The sequence below is a fragment of the Rattus norvegicus genome, chromosome 13 (assembly GCF_021556685.1).
Source record: "Rattus norvegicus strain SHRSP/BbbUtx chromosome 13, alternate assembly SHRSP_T2T, whole genome shotgun sequence".
In the NCBI taxonomy this organism is placed as follows: domain Eukaryota; kingdom Metazoa; phylum Chordata; class Mammalia; order Rodentia; family Muridae; genus Rattus; species Rattus norvegicus.
Window position 1 is genome coordinate 106,513,634 of NC_141546.1, and position 18,200 is coordinate 106,531,833.

Below are 18,200 nucleotides of genomic sequence, written 5' to 3' on the forward strand. Positions count from 1 at the left end.
TGTGACAAACATACTTGACTTAGGGACCTGAGGACTCAGGGAATGCTACATTCTATAAACGATTAAATTCATTATTTCTGAAGATCTCGGTGCCTTCCTCGCCATACTCTAAGGAAGGACTATAGGTGATAATAGATGGGGAACTCGTGTGCACTTGTTAAGTAGAGATAGAGGAGGTCATAGGGTTTGGTAAAAGAAACTGGAAATGTCAGAAGCGGGTGTTGGGTGTGTGATGGATGTTACATTCCTCTTGAAAAGCTGCATCTGAGCCGAGATGGGAGAGAGACGGCTCTTTGTGGGAGGGTCTTCCCATGCAGTCAGCAGCCCCAAAGCAACAGTACCTTTAGGAGACAGCCAGGATGCTGGGTGGGAGGGCCAGGTTGAAGGATTAGAAAGGGACGGATTAGAGGCCTCTGGGTCACTGTAGGGATCACAGGGAGTCTTGCTGATCAGATGGTCACTTTGGCTGCTTTGATGAGAAGAAACTGGACAAGGACAGCATCAGTGGCCACATAAAAAGTCAGCCAGCTGGATAGCTGTAACCAGGAGGCCTGAAATCACCCAGGAAGTAAGCCGTACCCAGCAGCACTCACTCGCCTTGGGGGACGCACACTCAGAGTAGAGTGCCCTCCTGTTTAACCGGATCACAGCCTCTCTTGGCCTGTGAGAGGCAAGGCTGGCACTGTGCTAAGTGGGAAGTGAGATTCCCTGCTTTAATGAGAGGCGGTTCTGAATCTGGGCAGTGGGAGGCCCTGTGTGGCAGTCCATTGTCCTTAAGGAGACTCTCGGGGGCCAAGTCTCAAATGACCTTGAGTGACCTTCACAGCATACTTAGTACCATAAGCTGCAAGCAGTTTCACTCGAACCTTCTTTCCTACCCCCACAACCTGTCGAGCCCCTAACTTTCATTCTGGTCTGTAGAAATGATTCCTGCTGATGGTATTCATGGGAAAGGGCCTGATCTGATGACCTTCAGTGGAGATAGTTTTGAAGATCAGCTGTTGCTATCAGACATGTCTCTGATGTAGAAGAATGGCCCCCTTAAGAAAGGACATTCTGATCCTTAGAGCTGACTTCAGTAAAGTACTCCCTTAGTCCATCTGAGCTGCTTGTAACACAATTCCAGGGTCTGGGTAATTTCTCACAGTTCTAGATGGTGGGAAGTCTTTGCTGCTGTGTTCTTACATGCCAGAAAGGCAAAAGACGCGGATTTTCTCAAGCTCTTATTAAGGGCACTGCTTCCAGTCACAAGGACAGAGTCCTTGGGACCTAATTACCCCCTGACAGGGCTCACATCTTAATTCTTTTGCGCAAGAGATTAAGTTTCAACACGCATTTTGGAGAGACACCAACAGTCAAGTCGTAGCAAGCATGCTCTTACTGAGAGCTTACTGCTCAGTGGGTCCCATGGGAGTGAACCCTGGCTCTGTTCCTGGCCCACCCATCCCTCTGCATGATCTGTCTATGCTCAGATGGGAAACAAGGCCTTACATACCTAGAGTTCATAGTTACTCAGGAGAGGGAGAGTAGTGAGAGATGTCCCGGCAACAGAAGCTTTAAGTGTGTCACCTCTCCTTGTTACTATGGCAACTTGGAGGCAGCTGTCTTTAACGATGCCCAGTTTGTTGCTGCTTTTGTTTCACTGGGTTAAGGCCTTTGCCTGCTTGCCCTTGTATCACATTGTAAGTCTTGGTATCTGTAAGTCTGTGAGTTGGGTATGTAATCAGCACTCGATGAGGAACCCCACTAAACCCAACTACCATCAGGTGAGTCCTCTACACCTTCCCAGCCTTCACAGTTCTTCCTCCTAGAACTGTGCCTTCACACGTGCCTTCCTCCACTCAACAGATAAGAAAACCAAAGACCAAAGATCCATTTTAACCAAATTAGCAAGCCAGGGTGATGGTGTGAGGAAACTCTTAGTGACCCAGATCTTTCTGGTCCCAAATTGCTTGTTCTTTTACCTCCATGTGCCCTGAACTTACACTGTTGTGTAAACCTAAGGGGGCGAATCAGTGTGCTTATCCCTGGGTCCTCTTTTAAGAGCATTGGAATAGACCTTCCTCTGCCTAGTTCCTAGCAATCAGAATAGTGTAATGTTTACATATGAGCCGTAATGTGTAAACATGGGCTTTAAATAACCACTTTTTATCTGTGTACGAAGAGCTCCTTTAGTGCAGAAATTGCCTTGTCTTTGATATCACCCCTTCTTTAGACTGACTCCTTGAAAGCCTTCTAATGCTTATTGTAAGATAAAGTTACAACCTAGGGAGAGGGCAAGTCTTAAAGGGTTTATGGCTGACTTGTTAAAGGGTGTTGTTGCTGTTGTTGTAACATTGTTACAGGTCATTTATAGTCAGTCTAGGCTTGAGACATGGGTGCTCTGAGGGTCAGCATGTTTCCCACTGGGCTGTGACTGTCCATGTGCCAAGTCTGCAGGGTCAAGCACTGGGCTCTGTGCCCACACAGCCTGGGCAGAGGGGACAGGTAATTGCTCAGTGGGCTCTGCACACAAAGGCACACGTGCTAAGCTGTTTGTCACAGGCTGTCCATTGGAAGTAACTTGCTGAATATTGTGACTAGTCTCCGTGCGCTTGGAGTGGCTGTGGCATGCTTCCACCAACAACTTCACGAGTGGGAGAGAAATGCTTCTTAGATGTTCTCAGCTGAAACCCTGAGCTGGAGGCTGCCCTGCGTCTCTCCAGAGATGTGGTCTCTTCAAAAGGAATAACTTCTGGGGTCTCCTTCATAAGACCCACGCCATACCCTTGGCTGTGCCTGGACTTTCTGTGTCTTCTTTGCCTTTTGCCTTCCTCTTCTATCACTATTCTTGTTATTTTTATCTCTGTAACGTGACATCCTTAAGCAACCCCCTTGGTGAAGTTATGGGCAAGTTAATGGGTGGGTTTCAAGAACTAGGAGGGTGTGTGTAGAACTTTCCCATAACTCACTGCTACACTTGCAACTCACCCGCAAGCAGTGCTTTTGGAGTCAAGCAAAAAAAAAAGAAAAAAAAAAAAACCTGACTTTTGCAAGTATCAGCCTCAGACCACCACTTTTGTTAAGATACAATGTTGAAATTACAAAGGCGGTTAGGGATGAACGAAGAGCCAACACGATTTTTATTAGCTTCCACAGACAAATTTGTGTCTGAGCAAGGTGCTCAGAACAGAGAAAGGGAGACGCACACACCGTGCACATCCTGCAGTTTGCACTCTTGCAGTTAACCCAGAGCTTCTGCCCTACGTCGTCCTTTGCCTTCTATCGCTGTAGTCAGACAAGTGGCGGGTGAGTCACAGCCCCTCCAAGTGCACTTGGCCCGAGCACTGGCTGTGAGCCCTGCTCCTGGCCAGCTTGTTGATCTGATCTGATGTAGGCAGAACTGACATTAACCTGAATGACCACACCAGGATACAGAGACTCACTCCTCCTCTCTCTGGGACCTTCTGGGACAAGTCGGTCCATCGTTGAAGGCTGAGAACTTGGCCGGGGATTGGGGCCAGGGACCTGGACTCCTTTCTGTGTGGTCTGTCCACAGGTGCCCCATCTCACGGTCTGCCATCTTTCTGGCAAGTGAGTGCCCAAGAGATGAGGAAGAGCTTGAAGTAAATGTACCAACTCAGCCATGCTTTGGTCGTTACTGAGCATGTGCAAATTTCCCACCTCGGCTGGCTTCCACACGCTCAGTATTCTAATAAGAGTCCTGAAAGGTCCGTGGGTCCACAGAACCTGTCAGAGGATTGTGGGAAGCTCCTGATAACTAGCTTTAGGCTTCATACCTACCCCACCAGCTTTCTGCTCTCAGTTCTCATATTACTCCCTACACACATCCTGTGCCCCCAGGCTCTGAATCAGTGCCCCCCTACCCCCATCATCCAAATTCCCGCTTCCTTTCAGGAACTTATCTGAGTGGGATGGGTGTCCTGCTAACGTCCACCATCTCTAGTATAGGGCAGGCATCCCTTCACAGCACCTTGGCAGGTGTCCTTTATTCTCACAGAATCAGACTTAATGGGACACAGCAGCTGAGTGCTAATCTTTGCCTGGTATAAGGAGTGGTTCCTCACCATTTGTGGGACACATAAATAAAGGAAGAGCTAGAGGTAACCTGCTGTCGCTGGTCATCACAGAGTTGATCTCTTAGCACCCTGCCACCATCTGCTTAGCAGAGGCTGGGGAGTATCCAGAATGACTGACAGGGGAGACTTCTGACTCGTGGATGTACTGTCTTGGGGAGTTAGAAGTGCATTAAAACATTAGTTAGAAGATGGTCTAACTTTTATAATCACCGTATGCTATGGTACATAGAACCCTTGTGAAGAGATTAATGCCCTTATGGGAAGAGATAGAGAAATGTTCCCCCATTCTGCTGTGTAAAGATCAGAGTACTTAGCCACAATCTGACCCTGAACTTCCGGAGCTGTGAGAAACACATGCCCCTTGTCTAAACCAGACAGTCCTTTGTGTTCTGATATAGCCACTTAATCCCAGTCAGGCACTTTGTGCCGGCCATTGTACACAGTGTGGGTAAAGGTGCTCTCCCACACACACTGACTAAAGCTTTAGCAGTACTGTGCTCACTCCTGCCCACTTCAGTGGGACAGCTTATGGTCAGGTTCACCCTCAGAGCCCTCTCTACATGCTTTGGCCTGTCATTTCTTCCTCAGACCAGAAGTCAAGGTTGCATGTGAGTAGCACTGCCTCAGCCCATACAAATCTGCCCTTCAAGAAATTTTACCCTCTCCCTCTGTGGTGGTTTGAATGACAGTGGCCCCCACGGGCCCATATGATATTACAAGGTGAGGCTTTGTTGAAGTAGGTGTGGCCTTGAGTAGGTAAGCTTTGTTGGAGTAGGTGTGGTCTTGGCATGGGTGTGGCTTTGTTGGAGTGGGTGTGGCCTTGGTGTGGGTGTGGCTTTGTTGGAGTAGGTGTGGCCTTGGTGTGGGTGTGACTTTGTTGGAGTAGGTGTGGCCTTGTTGGAGTGGGTGTGGCCTTGTTGGAGTGGGTGTGGCCTTGGAGTAGGTATAGCTTTGTTGGAGTGGGTGTGGCCTTGTTGGAGTAGGTGCAGCTTTGTTGGCAGAAGTGGGGATGGGCTTTGAGGTCTCAGATGCTTAAACCAGGCCCAGTGTCTCACTCACTCTCTTCCTGCTGATCTGCCATGCTTTCCATCATGCTGGTAATGGACTGAACCTCTGAACTGTAAGCCAGCCCCAATTAAATGCCTTCCTTTTTAAGAGTTGCCATGGTTGTAGTGTCTCTTCACAGCAATGAAACCCTAACTAAGACACCATCAGCTGCAGGAGGCTCCTTAGCTCAGTAGATCTTCTTGGAGTGAAGTTGAAACCCAAGGCTTGAAAGAGAAGTGGAAGGATTGCCCTTCCAGGAACTGTGAAGTCATGGCCCCTGTACATTGGCCGGAGAGGAGCCATTTGTAGGCTATGAAATGAAGATGAGCTTCCAGCGTCCCATCTCTAGCTCTCTCTTTCTTTTCTGTTCTTGAATAGTCATCTTGCTTCCTGATGCTGTCTGAAAGGAGGTTTATAGTTCACCTTTGAATGTTGTGAGTAGTTTATCAGGGTTCCCTCCATCACCATTTGGTCCATAGGTGCGCAAACCCTTGAATCTCCCATATGGACTGTTAGGCTCACCCACCTCAAACGGTGCTTGAAGAACTATGACTGGGGCTCAGCTGGAGAGTGCAAGTGAGCCAAGATGAGGCTCAGAGTACTCCGGGGACTCATAAACACCACAGCGCCCAGGTTTCTTCTTGTTGACTAGCACTTGGCTGAAAAACTGGAGTGGCACAATTTTATTTGTGTGCTCTATATCCATATTCTGTTGCTGTTCTAACAAACATGGGCTCATCTATCTCTCACGATAAGGCTAATGGTAGACACCACCTCACTGGACATTATAAGAACCTCACTAATATATGTGTTAGAGTGTGCGTGCATATGAAACACCAGGACAGTGCCTGGCCCCATTGGATGTGTGTATAGAGGGTAGAGGCATGTTTGGTGCCATGCGTGAGTATTTTACAAGCCACTTGCTCAGGTTTGAATCCTGTTCCTTGCTGGCTCATGTGTGAGTCCTCACATGTTTGTTGCTGGCTCAGGTGTGAATCCTCATCTGTTTGTGGCTGGTTCAGGTGTGAATCCTCATCTGTTTGTTGCTGACTCAGGTGTGAATCCTCATCTGTTTGTGACTGGCTCAGGTGTGAATCCTCATCTGTTTGTGACTGGCTCAGGTGTGAATTCTCATCTGTTTGTGGCTAGCTCAGGTGTGAATCCTCTTCTGTTGCTTGCTGGCTCTATGGTTTTGATGAATCACTTGGCCTCTTTTTCACCAGTTTCAATACAATAAAGATAGAATCTCCCATGACCACACACCATGTGTACAAGTGCCCAGGACAAAGGCTTGCAGGTGACAGCAGCTACATAAACACTCTGTTACTGTAGTTGATCTTGTCTTCTTCTTATACTCACTGGATCACTGTGTGGCCCTCTATGTCCAACTACACTGTCACGTAGCAACTAAATGACACTTCAAAACCTGAAAGGTGAAGGCTGATCAACATAGAAAATCACAACAGGCTTGGCGGACCAAGAGCAGAGCCATCAGCTGTCAGTGTGATTTAATCTCTCCTTCATGTTGTGAGTGGGAGAGGCATTTTGCTCACTGCTCTTGCACCATCATTGTGATGTCCAGAGTTCAGGTGGTCAGGAAGAGAACAGTGTCTTCCGAGAAGTCTTCCACTTTATCTTCGTTTTGAGAAGTGGGAGGGAAAGTCCAGGTTTTTGGGAGCTTTAGGTATGACCGCCATTGGAAAGTAGGCCTGGAAGTCCTGTGTGTTTAAGCAGCTTAAAAAGTATGTGTTCTTCCAAGCTGCTTTTTAATTAGTGTGGGAACAACCTCATCTCTCATCCCAGAATGAGACAAGGCATGGGCTTATAAACCTTCTGGGCAGCAAGATACCTGTGACCCAGGACTCAGCAAGTACAAGCCAAGTCAAAGAAGCGAATCACTGGGAGACCCTTACAACCAGTGTCTGAGCATCCTGGTTCCTTCACAGGGGTATTTGCCTGTGGAAATTTCCTTTTATCTGCAGGGCTATTAAAACGCTGGTCAGCCAAATGGCTCAGTGTATTGCTAATGGGTTATAATGCTGTGGGCACTGTTATTTCATTCGATAGACTAGAAGTGGCTGGAAATGACCTCCTGTCTCCCGGTAAGAACAGTGTTTGCTAAGGGATGTTCCCTAGTGTGTGGAGTTTGAGGTAATTTAGGCATTTGTCCTATATTTAGCATGGTATTAAATGAATTTTCAGGCATTCCTTGCTATAAGTAGGGAAATAGGTGTGTTTTACAGTCTCTGAGAGTCACTTTCTGACTGGGCAGTGTCTGGGCAAGTGGAGGTTCATAAGGCCAGGCCTTGCAGGAAATCCAGAGTGAGTATAGTCAAGTCCCTCCCAGTCTCAGGCTCATGGGGTGTTGCCTGCCGTGGGGTTCTGTCTCTGCTCCTGAGTGTGCGACTCTCATTCTGTGGAATGATATTAGCTGAGACCTTCTGTACCCTGACTATAGCTGAGTATCCTCTCTGTGTCAGTCAATCATTGGTGTAGGGCATTGCACTCAGTCCACTAGTGAAACATCAGGCTCACATGCACAGGCAGAGCATCTCAAACTCAGCATGCTCAAAGCTGCCTGAGGAGTCCATGGAAACACCATCCTGTTACCTGCATTCCTCCCATAGACCAAGGTAATAGGGTCTTGCTGGTCTGTTTGAACACACACAAACTAACCTCCTAACAGCCTTACAGTTGTTTATCTACAGTGTTTATTAAGAGAGTACTGAATGCAGAGGAAGAAGCCTCTGAAATGACTGGACTGTAGTTTCTGGAGGTCAGAGAGCATATGTAAAGAAAAGTTCAAACTAGCCTAGTCCTGGAAGGGCGGTAGATTATAGCCAAGACCCAGGGGGCACGATCTGGAACAACTGAAGTTCAGCTATAAACATTGAGTGGTGTAGGAAGGAATGCTAAGGTTGACTGTGGAGTGGGTCAGCCATCGTCACTCTGGCGCTTACCCTGCTGGCTTGTTGATGTAACCATCATAAACAGTACAACCGCACCAGTTCCCTTTCTGATTATGGCAAGGACAAAACATTTGATAAGAAGCAGCTTCAGGGAAGGAGTGTTTACTCTGGCTCACAGTTTGATGGGCTACAGTCCCTTGTGGTGGGGACATAGTGACAGCAGGAGCTTGAGGCAGCTAGTCAGGGTGTGTCTGTGCTGCACCTACAGTGGGAGGGCAGAGCGCCATCAGCACATGGGGCTGGCTGTGAAACCTCAGGGTACCCGATGACCCAATTTCCCCAGCAAGCCTCTGGTTCCTTGTGGCTCCACAGCCTTCCCAAATAGAAGTGTTCAAACACACGAGTCTTTGGGAGTAAATTACAGGAGGCCCTGAAAAGGCCTGGTTTCACCTCAGAGCCCAGGATATCCTCTCTTGTGTTTCCTCCCAGGACTGGGTGCAACACACCTGCATACTCAGTGTTGCACGGGTCCTGGGTCCTGCTATAGGCACTTATGGATACTAGTCTATTTATTAAAATCCTATCTGAGCGAGTTGTGTGACATTCACCAGTCATTGCAGCCCTTGAGAGACTAAGGCAGGGCTAGCTACTGTAGGTTCTAGAATAACCTAGTTTATACAGTGCATTTCAGGCCACTCTGAGCCACTAGTGAGACCCTCCCTCAAAAGCTCAACTCTGACCCAAACAGGAACCCTATAGCATATGAAGACATTTCAAGAGGGCAGGTGGTTGCCCTAGGTCAGCAGTGGGCCTGGGACTCTGAACAGAGCTTTAGGCTCTAAGGCAGAGTTTGCATTCCGGGTAACTCCTCTCTATGGGGTAGATTTGCTGGCAGGCAGTGAGCAGGTGCTCCCTCTTTCCTCATGGTTACTACTCATTTCTGCCCAGATACTGAGATTTACAGGTAGGAACATGTTTCTGCCCCTCCTCCATCACGGTCACACCAGAATGAACAGAAGCATTCTCAACAGCAAAGACAGAAAATACAGCATGAACATAATTAGGTGTGGTGGTTTGAATGGTAATTACCCGTAGGCTCAGACATTTGGGGACTTGGCTGTCCCCAGTTGGTGGCACTGTTTTGGAGATTCAGGATGTATGACCTGGTTAGAGGATGAACGTTGCTGGCTTTGAGAGTTCAAAGCTATCTCTGCTCCATGCTTGTGGTTTAAGACATAAGCCTGCAGTGGCTCCTCTAGCCACCATGCTGCCTGCTGCCATGCCTTCTACCATGGAGACACACTTGGCTGGTGACCTCAGGCATGGGGACATAGACACACGTGTGATTGGTGGCCTTAAGCTCAGACTTTCTGTGACAAGTATAAAATGGCTTCTTTCTTGCTACATGGGTCTGAGGTGCGAGCTGCACCAGGTCTCATCGTGGACCCTGCCTAACACTCCATCGGTCCTAGTTGTCTCCTGTTACAAACTCTTCAGCTTGAGATGTGAGGCTCTCCCGAGGTCTGGACACTCTATCAGGGAGCACGGCTCCATCCGTGGGCCTTCCCTGAGGGAGTCACGCACTGCAGTTTGGCTAGTGGAGCGCTCCTGGAGCACTCACCCATCGTTCCTCTCTTTGTCTCCAGCCCTTCTGTATGCCACCATCTTTGGGAATGTGACGACCATTTTCCAGCAGATGTATGCCAACACCAACAGGTATCATGAGATGCTCAACAGCGTCCGGGATTTCCTGAAGCTCTACCAGGTGCCCAAGGGGCTGAGCGAGCGGGTCATGGACTACATTGTGTCTACCTGGTCCATGTCCCGCGGCATCGACACGGAGAAGGTAAGCATGGGAGGCTCTGCCCTACCACCTGTCCTCTTGCTTTCCCCAGCGGGCTAGGCTAAGAACTCTCAGGGGCCTCTGGGAGTCTCAGGTCCTTCTTCCAGGGGTTTGGATGGCCTGTCTGTTGTCTTTCCTGAAGGACCAGAAATTATGGGCCATCGTTTAAGAAATGAAAGGCACAGTGTATCTCCCGGAGTGAGGGGAGCAGACGTCCCTCTGTCTTGTGCAGTGATGCGATGAAGACCCTGAACAGGAGGCTGTTTCCTTCTGCCCCAGGTTCCCAGATGGCCCCCTGCTCGCCAACCTCACCTCTTTTCAAAATGTTGACACTTTTTGTTCAGCATGGCTTTAAAAAAAAAACAAAACAAACAAAAAAAATGAACCTTGACTTTCTTAAAGAAACACTGCATTAAATATGATTGATCTTGGTTATACTTGTCTTCCCCTTAGAGTGAGTTTTACAGTTTTGTAAGTGCATGCAGATCCTAAGGCCGCTGCACACCCATCTCTTCCTCCTCTTGGTCCAGATAAGAATCCCATGGTGCTGTTGCTAAAACTAGACTCCTGACCGCCATCCGTGGCCCGTGAGCTCTGGGGTGGTGGGGGGTGGACAGGCTCAGTAATTACCCTGGTAAGACTGTGCCTCCGACGAGTCCAGGCAAGAGTGGCACAACTGTGTACCTCAGTTGTCAGTTGGCCACTGTTGCTCGGTGTGTGACGCAGATGGTGGCAGACCCTCCTGAGAACTGTTGTTCTCTAACTGTTGTGCCCCTCCGGATTCACGCCAGGAAAACAGAGAAAGAGAAAGGACACAGAGGACTCATTTATGGCTTATCCTTGTGTCCCCCACTCCCTCTAAAACAGGTCAGCCTGGAAGTCACTGTTTTACTGTACCTCCTTTGTTCTGGGGTTACAAATCTGAACCACGACACCCCTTATCCATGTCAGACAGGCCCTAAGACACATCTCCTGCCCCTGCTTTGTGTTTTTCCTATGATCAAAATCTTGTCCTCAGCTCAATTTCTCTGTCCCTGGTCTCTCTGACTCCACTTCCCTTGTTGCCAAACCCCATCCCTCTACCCAAGGAGTATGGCTTCTTTTACCATAGAATTAGGAAAATGGTAGCACCGTGGTGAAAGTACCTGTGGACACATTGAAATCCAGATTGATCTGGCTGTGAGATCAGCCACCTGCATTCCTGTCTTCCTCTCTCTGAACAGACACCCAAGCTCTGGCAGGCTTAAGGGATGCTCAGTTCTGTCCACACTGTACTTCAAAGGCCTGTTGCTTTGGGTCTGTCTGTCTGTGAGTCACGATAAGACCACCACAGCACCAACTCCCACTCCTTGAATGTGCGCTGAGAACAAACGTTTTTTCCAGGTGTGGTAGTGCAGAGCAGCCTTGGAGGTACAGGCAGGGCAACTGTGAGTCTGAGCCAGCCTGGGCTATGTGGCAAAATCTTATTGGGGAAAAGCAGAAAGAACCAATGTTATTTTTCTCTTACCAACTGTACCCACGTTGCCTTTACTTCTCCCTGGGGAAGGTGTAGCTGGAAGCTCTGGTTATCGAAGAGGAGGGCCAGAAGCCTGGCTCCTTCCTCTTCCCCAGGTCTAGGGTAGCACTGGGATCTGGACCTGGTTTTCATTTGCCTCCAAAGCCTGTTCTTTTCCTATCATCCTCCCTCTTTTAAATTTTTTAACTATAATTTTCCTGTATACATGTGTGCGTGCGTGCGTGCGTGTGTGTGTGCGCGTGTGTGTATGTGTGTGCAAGTGTGTGCCTGTGTATGCATGCATGTGTGTGTGCATGTATATGTATGTGTGTGTGTGCTCTCATGTGTGCATGCATGTGTATGCATTATGTGTGTAGGTGTGTGCATGTGTGTGTGTGTTATGTATATGTATGTGTGTCCTCATTATGCACATGTGTGTGCATGCATGCATGAAGGTATGTGCATGTGTGTGCATTTGTGCCCATACATGTATATGTATGTGTGTGCGTGTATGTGTGTCCTCATGTGTGTGTGCACATGTATGTATGCATGCATGTATAAAAGTGTGTCCATCTGTGCCTATACATGTCTATGCATGTGTGTACATGTGTGTAAGTCTGTGTGTGTGCGAGCATGCGTGTGTGTGCACTGTGTCATACTATGTCTTACTGGAATCTGTTCTTTCCTTTCATGTGAGTTCCAGGGATGGAATTCAGGTCCTTAAGCTTGGTGGTCTGCCTCTAATACCACTGAGCCATCTTGCAGGCTTTGCCCCTTCCAGATAGGTGTAATGCATACGTTAGAAGGAGGAAGGAAGAGGCTCACACATGGGCAGGGCAGGGATTGCCACTGCCTGACTCCCAGCTTTGCCACCTTCCTGCCCCAGCTATTCCTGCTCTCCCAGCTCAGCACTGGTAACAATGCCTGCTGGTTCTGTGGGTGCCTGGCAGTCAATGGAGCAGAAAGAACTTTGATCTTTGCCCCAAAGCTCCTTTTTCCCAGGCACTAAAATGACTCTGTAGATCCTGCTGTCTGGGAAAAGCCTTTTCCTGTCCCCATCCCCGCAGGGCTGGGTAGGGACCTGCCTGGGATACTGAGTAGTCAGCTTGTATTCCTGCCCTAGTCAGTGCTTACCTCCCTGGAGGTTTTGTTTGCTGTGATCTCTTATCTAAGGCTTTGTGCCAAGAGATTGTCTTTGAAAATTTGCATATATTCCTCCATCCACTCTCCCAGAAACACAGTCATTTTTTGGCCATTCTGCAACCTAGAGCAGGAAGCAGATCAGGATGTAACTCAGACAGGTGTAACTTCCCTTAGCTTCGCAGTGAGCGTTTGTAGTCTGTACAGGAGAAGCAAAGCACAGTGCCCTTAAATCACTCGGAAAAGAAGTTGCTAGGCTTTCAGTCATGTGACCTCCCCACCCTACACCCTGTTCCACTGCCACATGGACACCAAAGGTAGGACTGAAACCATCCACGGCAAGGCAGGGAGGCTGGTGGAGAAGTCACAGCTGCAGAGGGAAGTGTCTGGTGCTAAAATGGGAATGGGTCCTGGAGGGTTCCCAGCACCGCAAGAAGGAGCCAGGGAGCATTCACGTTCAACTTCATGCCCCTACTTGATTCACAGAATAGAACAGGAAAAGTTATTTTTAAAAATGTTCCTAAATGCTCTGGAAAAGTCCACTGGAAGTCCTGCTGTATCTATCCTTAATGCTTGCTGTCAAAAGCCATGTGATGGTTTCTTGGAAACAGTCCTCAGAAATATATCTTGTTCTGAAAAAGCTGGGAAAATTTTCAGTTGTTTAGAAAAACGAGACCCACATGGCCTGCGGTTCCTAGTTTGGTTTTTAGATGGTACGTGTCAGGGCTGGGACACAGTCCAGACAGTAGAGTGCTTGTCTGGCGTGTTCAAAGCTCTGGGTTTCTTCCTGGGTACCATGGGCGGGGCAGGGATGCTACAAGTCAAATGGCAGCCCATTGGCTTTGCAGAGCTGCCTGGCATTGGGATTGGTTAGTCTATAACTGGGCTTTGATATCAAGCTACCTAGTGTGGAAGCCAAAATATACTGTTTCCTGGCTGGGGAACATTGGGCTTCCCTGTGTCTCAGCTTTCTCATCTGAGCTGAAATAATTAAAAGCGCATCCTAGAGTTTCTGTGAGGACCAAGTTAGCAAACGAACACCAAGCTTTCAAAGTGAAGCTATGGCCCCTCGTTCTCCATGCTTCTTGTCTCCCTTATTGTCCTTGGCAACTGCACCCACCTTTTGTTTAGTCACTTGCCTCTTCCTACCAGACAGTAAGTTCCATGAGGGCCAGTACTTTTGTCTAATTGTTCTTTAACTAACACATCAGTAGAGCCCAGAATGGTACCTGGTACTCTGTGGATGCTTGGCAAATAAATATTAACTGGATGGGCAACTTGCTGAGCCACTCCTGGCAGACAACAAACACTTGGGAAAATGTGACTTTATATAACTCATTTCCATAAAGTATATTTATTCTTTGAAAACTAATGCATGGTTTTTATCTTATCTACCCAACTACCTCCCTCTAACTGTTCCAGGGACCCACTACTCTGTCTCTATCAACTTCATGTCTGTTGTCATTGTCATCTCTATCTCCTCCTCCCGCTCCCCCTCCTCTTCCTCTTCCTCCCCTTCTCCTCCCCTTCTCCCTGTCCTCCTCCTCCTCTTTCTCCTCTTTTTCCTCCCTCTCTTTTTCCTTCTCCTCTTCCTTCTCCTCCTCCTCTTCCTCTTCCTCCTCCCCCCTCCTCCTCTTCCTCCTCCTCCTTTATCCCAGTGAGTCTAACTAGTTAATGATGTTGTGTAAATGGATGATGAGGCCATTCACTAGGGCATGGGCTGCCTGCCAGTGGCCACATCCCCAATGAAAAGTGAGTCTCCTTTCCCAGTAACCATCGAATGCCAGCAACTCCTTGGCTACTCGTGGGTCTCAGAAGCACCTCTCCCATCTACACTGGAAGTTTCCCTGGCTTATCTTTGACAGATCTCTTTAAATACCACCCCATATTCACTTTATCAGCAAGTCCTGCCAGCTATGTAATCAGAACACAATCTCTAGTCTAATGTAACCACATTATGTTATAGAATGCCAGTCAGTTTCTCCTGGCTGTAATTTTGTACCCGTTAACCAAATAACTGTATATTTCCAAATGATCAGAAGAGAGCGTTTTAGAATGTTCTCAGCATAAAGAATTGACAAATAAAGGGTATAGATTGATTACTTTGTTCATGTATGTTTACTGTTGTATGTATGTCAAAATATGCTGTACCCCTTAGAAATTATATACATATATAGATATAGATATAGATATATAGATATATATTTGCTTGCTTGTGGAATTAATCTGAACATAGCCACTTCTTGCTAGCTGCACTGAACCAGCCCAGGCTAAGCGCCCTCACCCTTCCCTTTGACTCTTGTGTTGCTAAGCAGAGTCAAAGCTCTCTAATCCCACTCTGGGTTCTCAGCTGACATCAATCTCCTTATCTGTGTCCCTGGTTACATTCTTTGACTTGAAAGTGTCTCACATGCTCTGTGTTTGCTCTGAACGATGTCTCCTTAGGCCTCCCCCTGACCTGGGTGGACTATTGCTACAGAGCATTTGTGTCTGCTATCTCCTATAATGTTCCACTTCCACAAGGTTCACTCTGACACGTTCTAAAGCTGTCAGCTGAGATGGGATCTCCTCAGAGACCTTTCCCATGCCCGATACACTCTTAGCCCTAACTTTCAGACCTGCATCCTGAACATTCAGCAGAATGTTCCAGAACCCAGACACTGCCTGGCTTCCCCAGGGCACTGAAGCACAAGAGTGCAGCCTGGCCTCGTGCTGGCCCATACCTGGGGAGCTGAGGGAAGGAGTCTGTGCAATGGACCTCACGCTGTCTCTTCCTTGTCTGTCCAGGTCCTGCAAATCTGCCCCAAGGACATGCGAGCTGACATTTGCGTACACCTGAACCGAAAAGTGTTCAAAGAACACCCCGCCTTCCGGCTGGCCAGCGATGGTTGCCTGAGGGCCTTGGCCATGGAGTTCCAGACAGTACACTGCGCCCCAGGGGACCTCATCTATCACGCCGGGGAGAGTGTGGACAGCCTCTGCTTCGTGGTCTCGGGCTCCCTGGAGGTGATCCAGGATGATGAGGTGGTGGCCATCCTAGGTATGTGCTGCCTACTTTTGATGTACTCCTGCTATCATACTTGGGGTTGTCTTAGTCGCTGGACAGCCACATTTAACCAGAGATTTCCCCTTGTGGGAGGCTCATTTCTCCATCCATTCATCCATCCAACAAACGTTGGAATGCCTACTTTGGACCGATTGATGTTTAAGGCTCTTGGGTTTTCTTCTCTGGGGGCTGCAGGTTATTGGAAGAGATGAATAAACAAGCCACCATTTGGAACATATCAGAAGGGCATCTGACTCAGGATTCAAATGGCAATGCTTCCTATATAAAATGACACACAAGAAGGAGCCAAAAAATTGAAAATGATTTAGCACCAAGCAGGGTAAAAACAGGATTGTAAAAAGAGAGAGGTCAGCCTCTGTGAGAGAGACAGGTGTGATTCACAGGGACAGGTGTGACTCACGGGGGATAAACTCTGAGTCACTTTGTGTGACAGGGGCACATGGAAGGGCCGCCATGGGAGATGACACTGGGAGAGAGTTGATGGACTTAGGCTCCAGGAACCACATTAAAGGATGTTCATTTCCCTTGCAGGGGTGGGGCAGGTGACCCATGGTGAATTGAAAGTAGGGAAGGGGCACCGTTAGGTTTGTACTTTTGAAAAATGACAGCAAGTAGAGGTTGGGCTGCAGTGGACAGGGTAAGCAGGTAAGAGACATGTTATCTAGGTGCTTAACGGACTAGGATGTGGGTGGATGGTGAGAAATGCGTCACTTTGAGGCATGTAAAAAGTCGAATCAAAGGAATCCAATGACGGTTTGCTCTTGGGAAAGGTAGGATCTCTCATTGGATAACAGGGAGACTAACTAGTTCACCACACATGGCAAGAAGGAATGTGGGAAGAGCAGGGATGTGTCGAACGTGGGAGCTTGACCTTCAGTGGTGATGGGGAAACTTCTGAGGCAGCCACAGGGTAGCTCTTCAGTGCACACATCTCTCTAAGAGGACAAGACACCTCAACAAATCACCACTTATGGATCCCTGCTTGTTGCCCAATGTTGTGCAGATGGATCCTCATTTAACCATGCAAAATGGCTTTATTACTCTCGGTCTTTAAGTGAGACAGTTGAAATTCAGAGAGGTAAGGAAATGTCTTCCCAGTGTTTGAGGCCCATGGGGTCCCATCCCAGCAACCTCTGATTCCAGACCTTCTGCTCCCACCAGACTTGTGGAGTCCTGTCCTAGTACCCTCTGTCTTCAGCCTCTCTATGCCTGCCTAGCTTTCAAACCGATGCGCTGATGACTAATGGAATACGTGGGTGCTGGCACTGTTGGTGCCGCTGCAGTTTTCGGACGTAAGTTCGCACATGATTTATTTCCTAGAAACGTGAGATGGATGGGATTACGTTACTGTGATGTTAGAATGAAAAGCCTGACTCTGTAAAGACGAATGGTAGTTTTAAAGCCGATTTGCTCCTGTCTGATTTTGGAGTACCTGAAACATGGCTTCCTTCTTGCTCCTGGGGCACCTTGTCAACTCACCCTTCTGGCTATGTTGTGCTCAGGGTAACCCAAGGGTGATTTATATTCCTTCAGCATTTGCCAGAATATGGTGAGGGGGGCCTGTTAAATCTGGGTTGGAGCTGAAGTGTGTCTTGTCTGCTGGATACCATAGTGCCCATAGAGCCCGACAGCCTAGTCCTGGCTGTTCCTCATTCCCTCCTCTCAGAGAAGTGAGGTTGTGGGCCAAACACAGGAATGGTGAAGACATTGTTGTAGGGTATCTGAAGGAAGGGGTTCTTATCTCTCCCTTTAAATTCACCAATGAGGACATTGGGCTAGCCAGGATTCCTGAGCTAAATGTAACCACTGACCAATCCTTTGAATTTGGACTAGAGGTAAGCCTTCGGAGTCAGGCATCTTGAACCAATTTGCCCACAGATCACTCATTATTTAAGCTTCCAGGAATCCATCCCAAGGCCCAGTATTATCTCTTGTGTTCCCACGATCAGGGATTTTGTAATGCCCTGCCACAGACACCAGCACAATAGACTCAGTATGGAGGGATGATAGCCTGAGGAGAGATGAGGACAAACAACCATTCCTCCCCTCCTCCCCTGTACACCGGGCTTCCTAGGAGGCAGCAACTTCATAACCTGGTTGATTTGGCTGGTTCCACTTCTCCAAATCTAGCCCTCTGGGCATCCAGCCTGCTCCAGTTAGCAGTGTGGTTGGACTTCAAATATAGCTCAACCGCTTTGGACTAAACATGTTGGTTGTTCTCAAGATGCCCAGGCTAGAAAAAGCCTCCTCTATGCTTCCCAAGAGCCAGATTGAGCCCCCAAAGTAGGTCCAGGCTCGATATCCTAAACAGCTTGCCAAGAGTCTCAGTCTATAAAAGGACATGACAAGTTCTTTGAGTCAACCTGTCCTTTAGGCCGTGAGGCATACAACACTCCGAGCTGTTTGTTCCCTGGAAACACCCACTTGGAGCTTTTTAAAAGTCCTTTCTCCTTAGAATAACTTTTGTTCAATGAACTGCAATCAGTTTCTTCTACAAAGGGTTTGAGCATCACACGGGACTGAGAACTAGACCTTCATTGTCCTCCAATGCCCTTTAGTGTATTCTCTCCCAGAACTGTTGAACAGGCCCTGTCATGAGTGGGTTGCTACAGTTAGACCA

General features: G+C 48.1%; 1 protein-coding gene across 4 annotated transcripts in view; it reads left to right on the plus strand.

Annotated features, from left to right (window-relative positions):
- Positions 1-18,200, plus strand: part of Kcnh1 (potassium voltage-gated channel subfamily H member 1) — a 302,521-nt gene that overhangs the window by 199,191 nt on the left and 85,130 nt on the right. For all 4 annotated transcript variants that reach the window (XR_015635384.1, XM_087581588.1, NM_031742.3 and 1 more), the window contains 2 exons: positions 9,682-9,881; positions 15,301-15,553. Coding sequence is in view for 3 of the 4 variants with exons in the window: in XM_087581588.1 (XP_087437714.1) it covers positions 9,682-9,881; positions 15,301-15,553 (453 nt within the window). In the remaining variant the exon portion in view is untranslated. The remainder of the gene's footprint in view (positions 1-9,681; positions 9,882-15,300; positions 15,554-18,200) is intronic.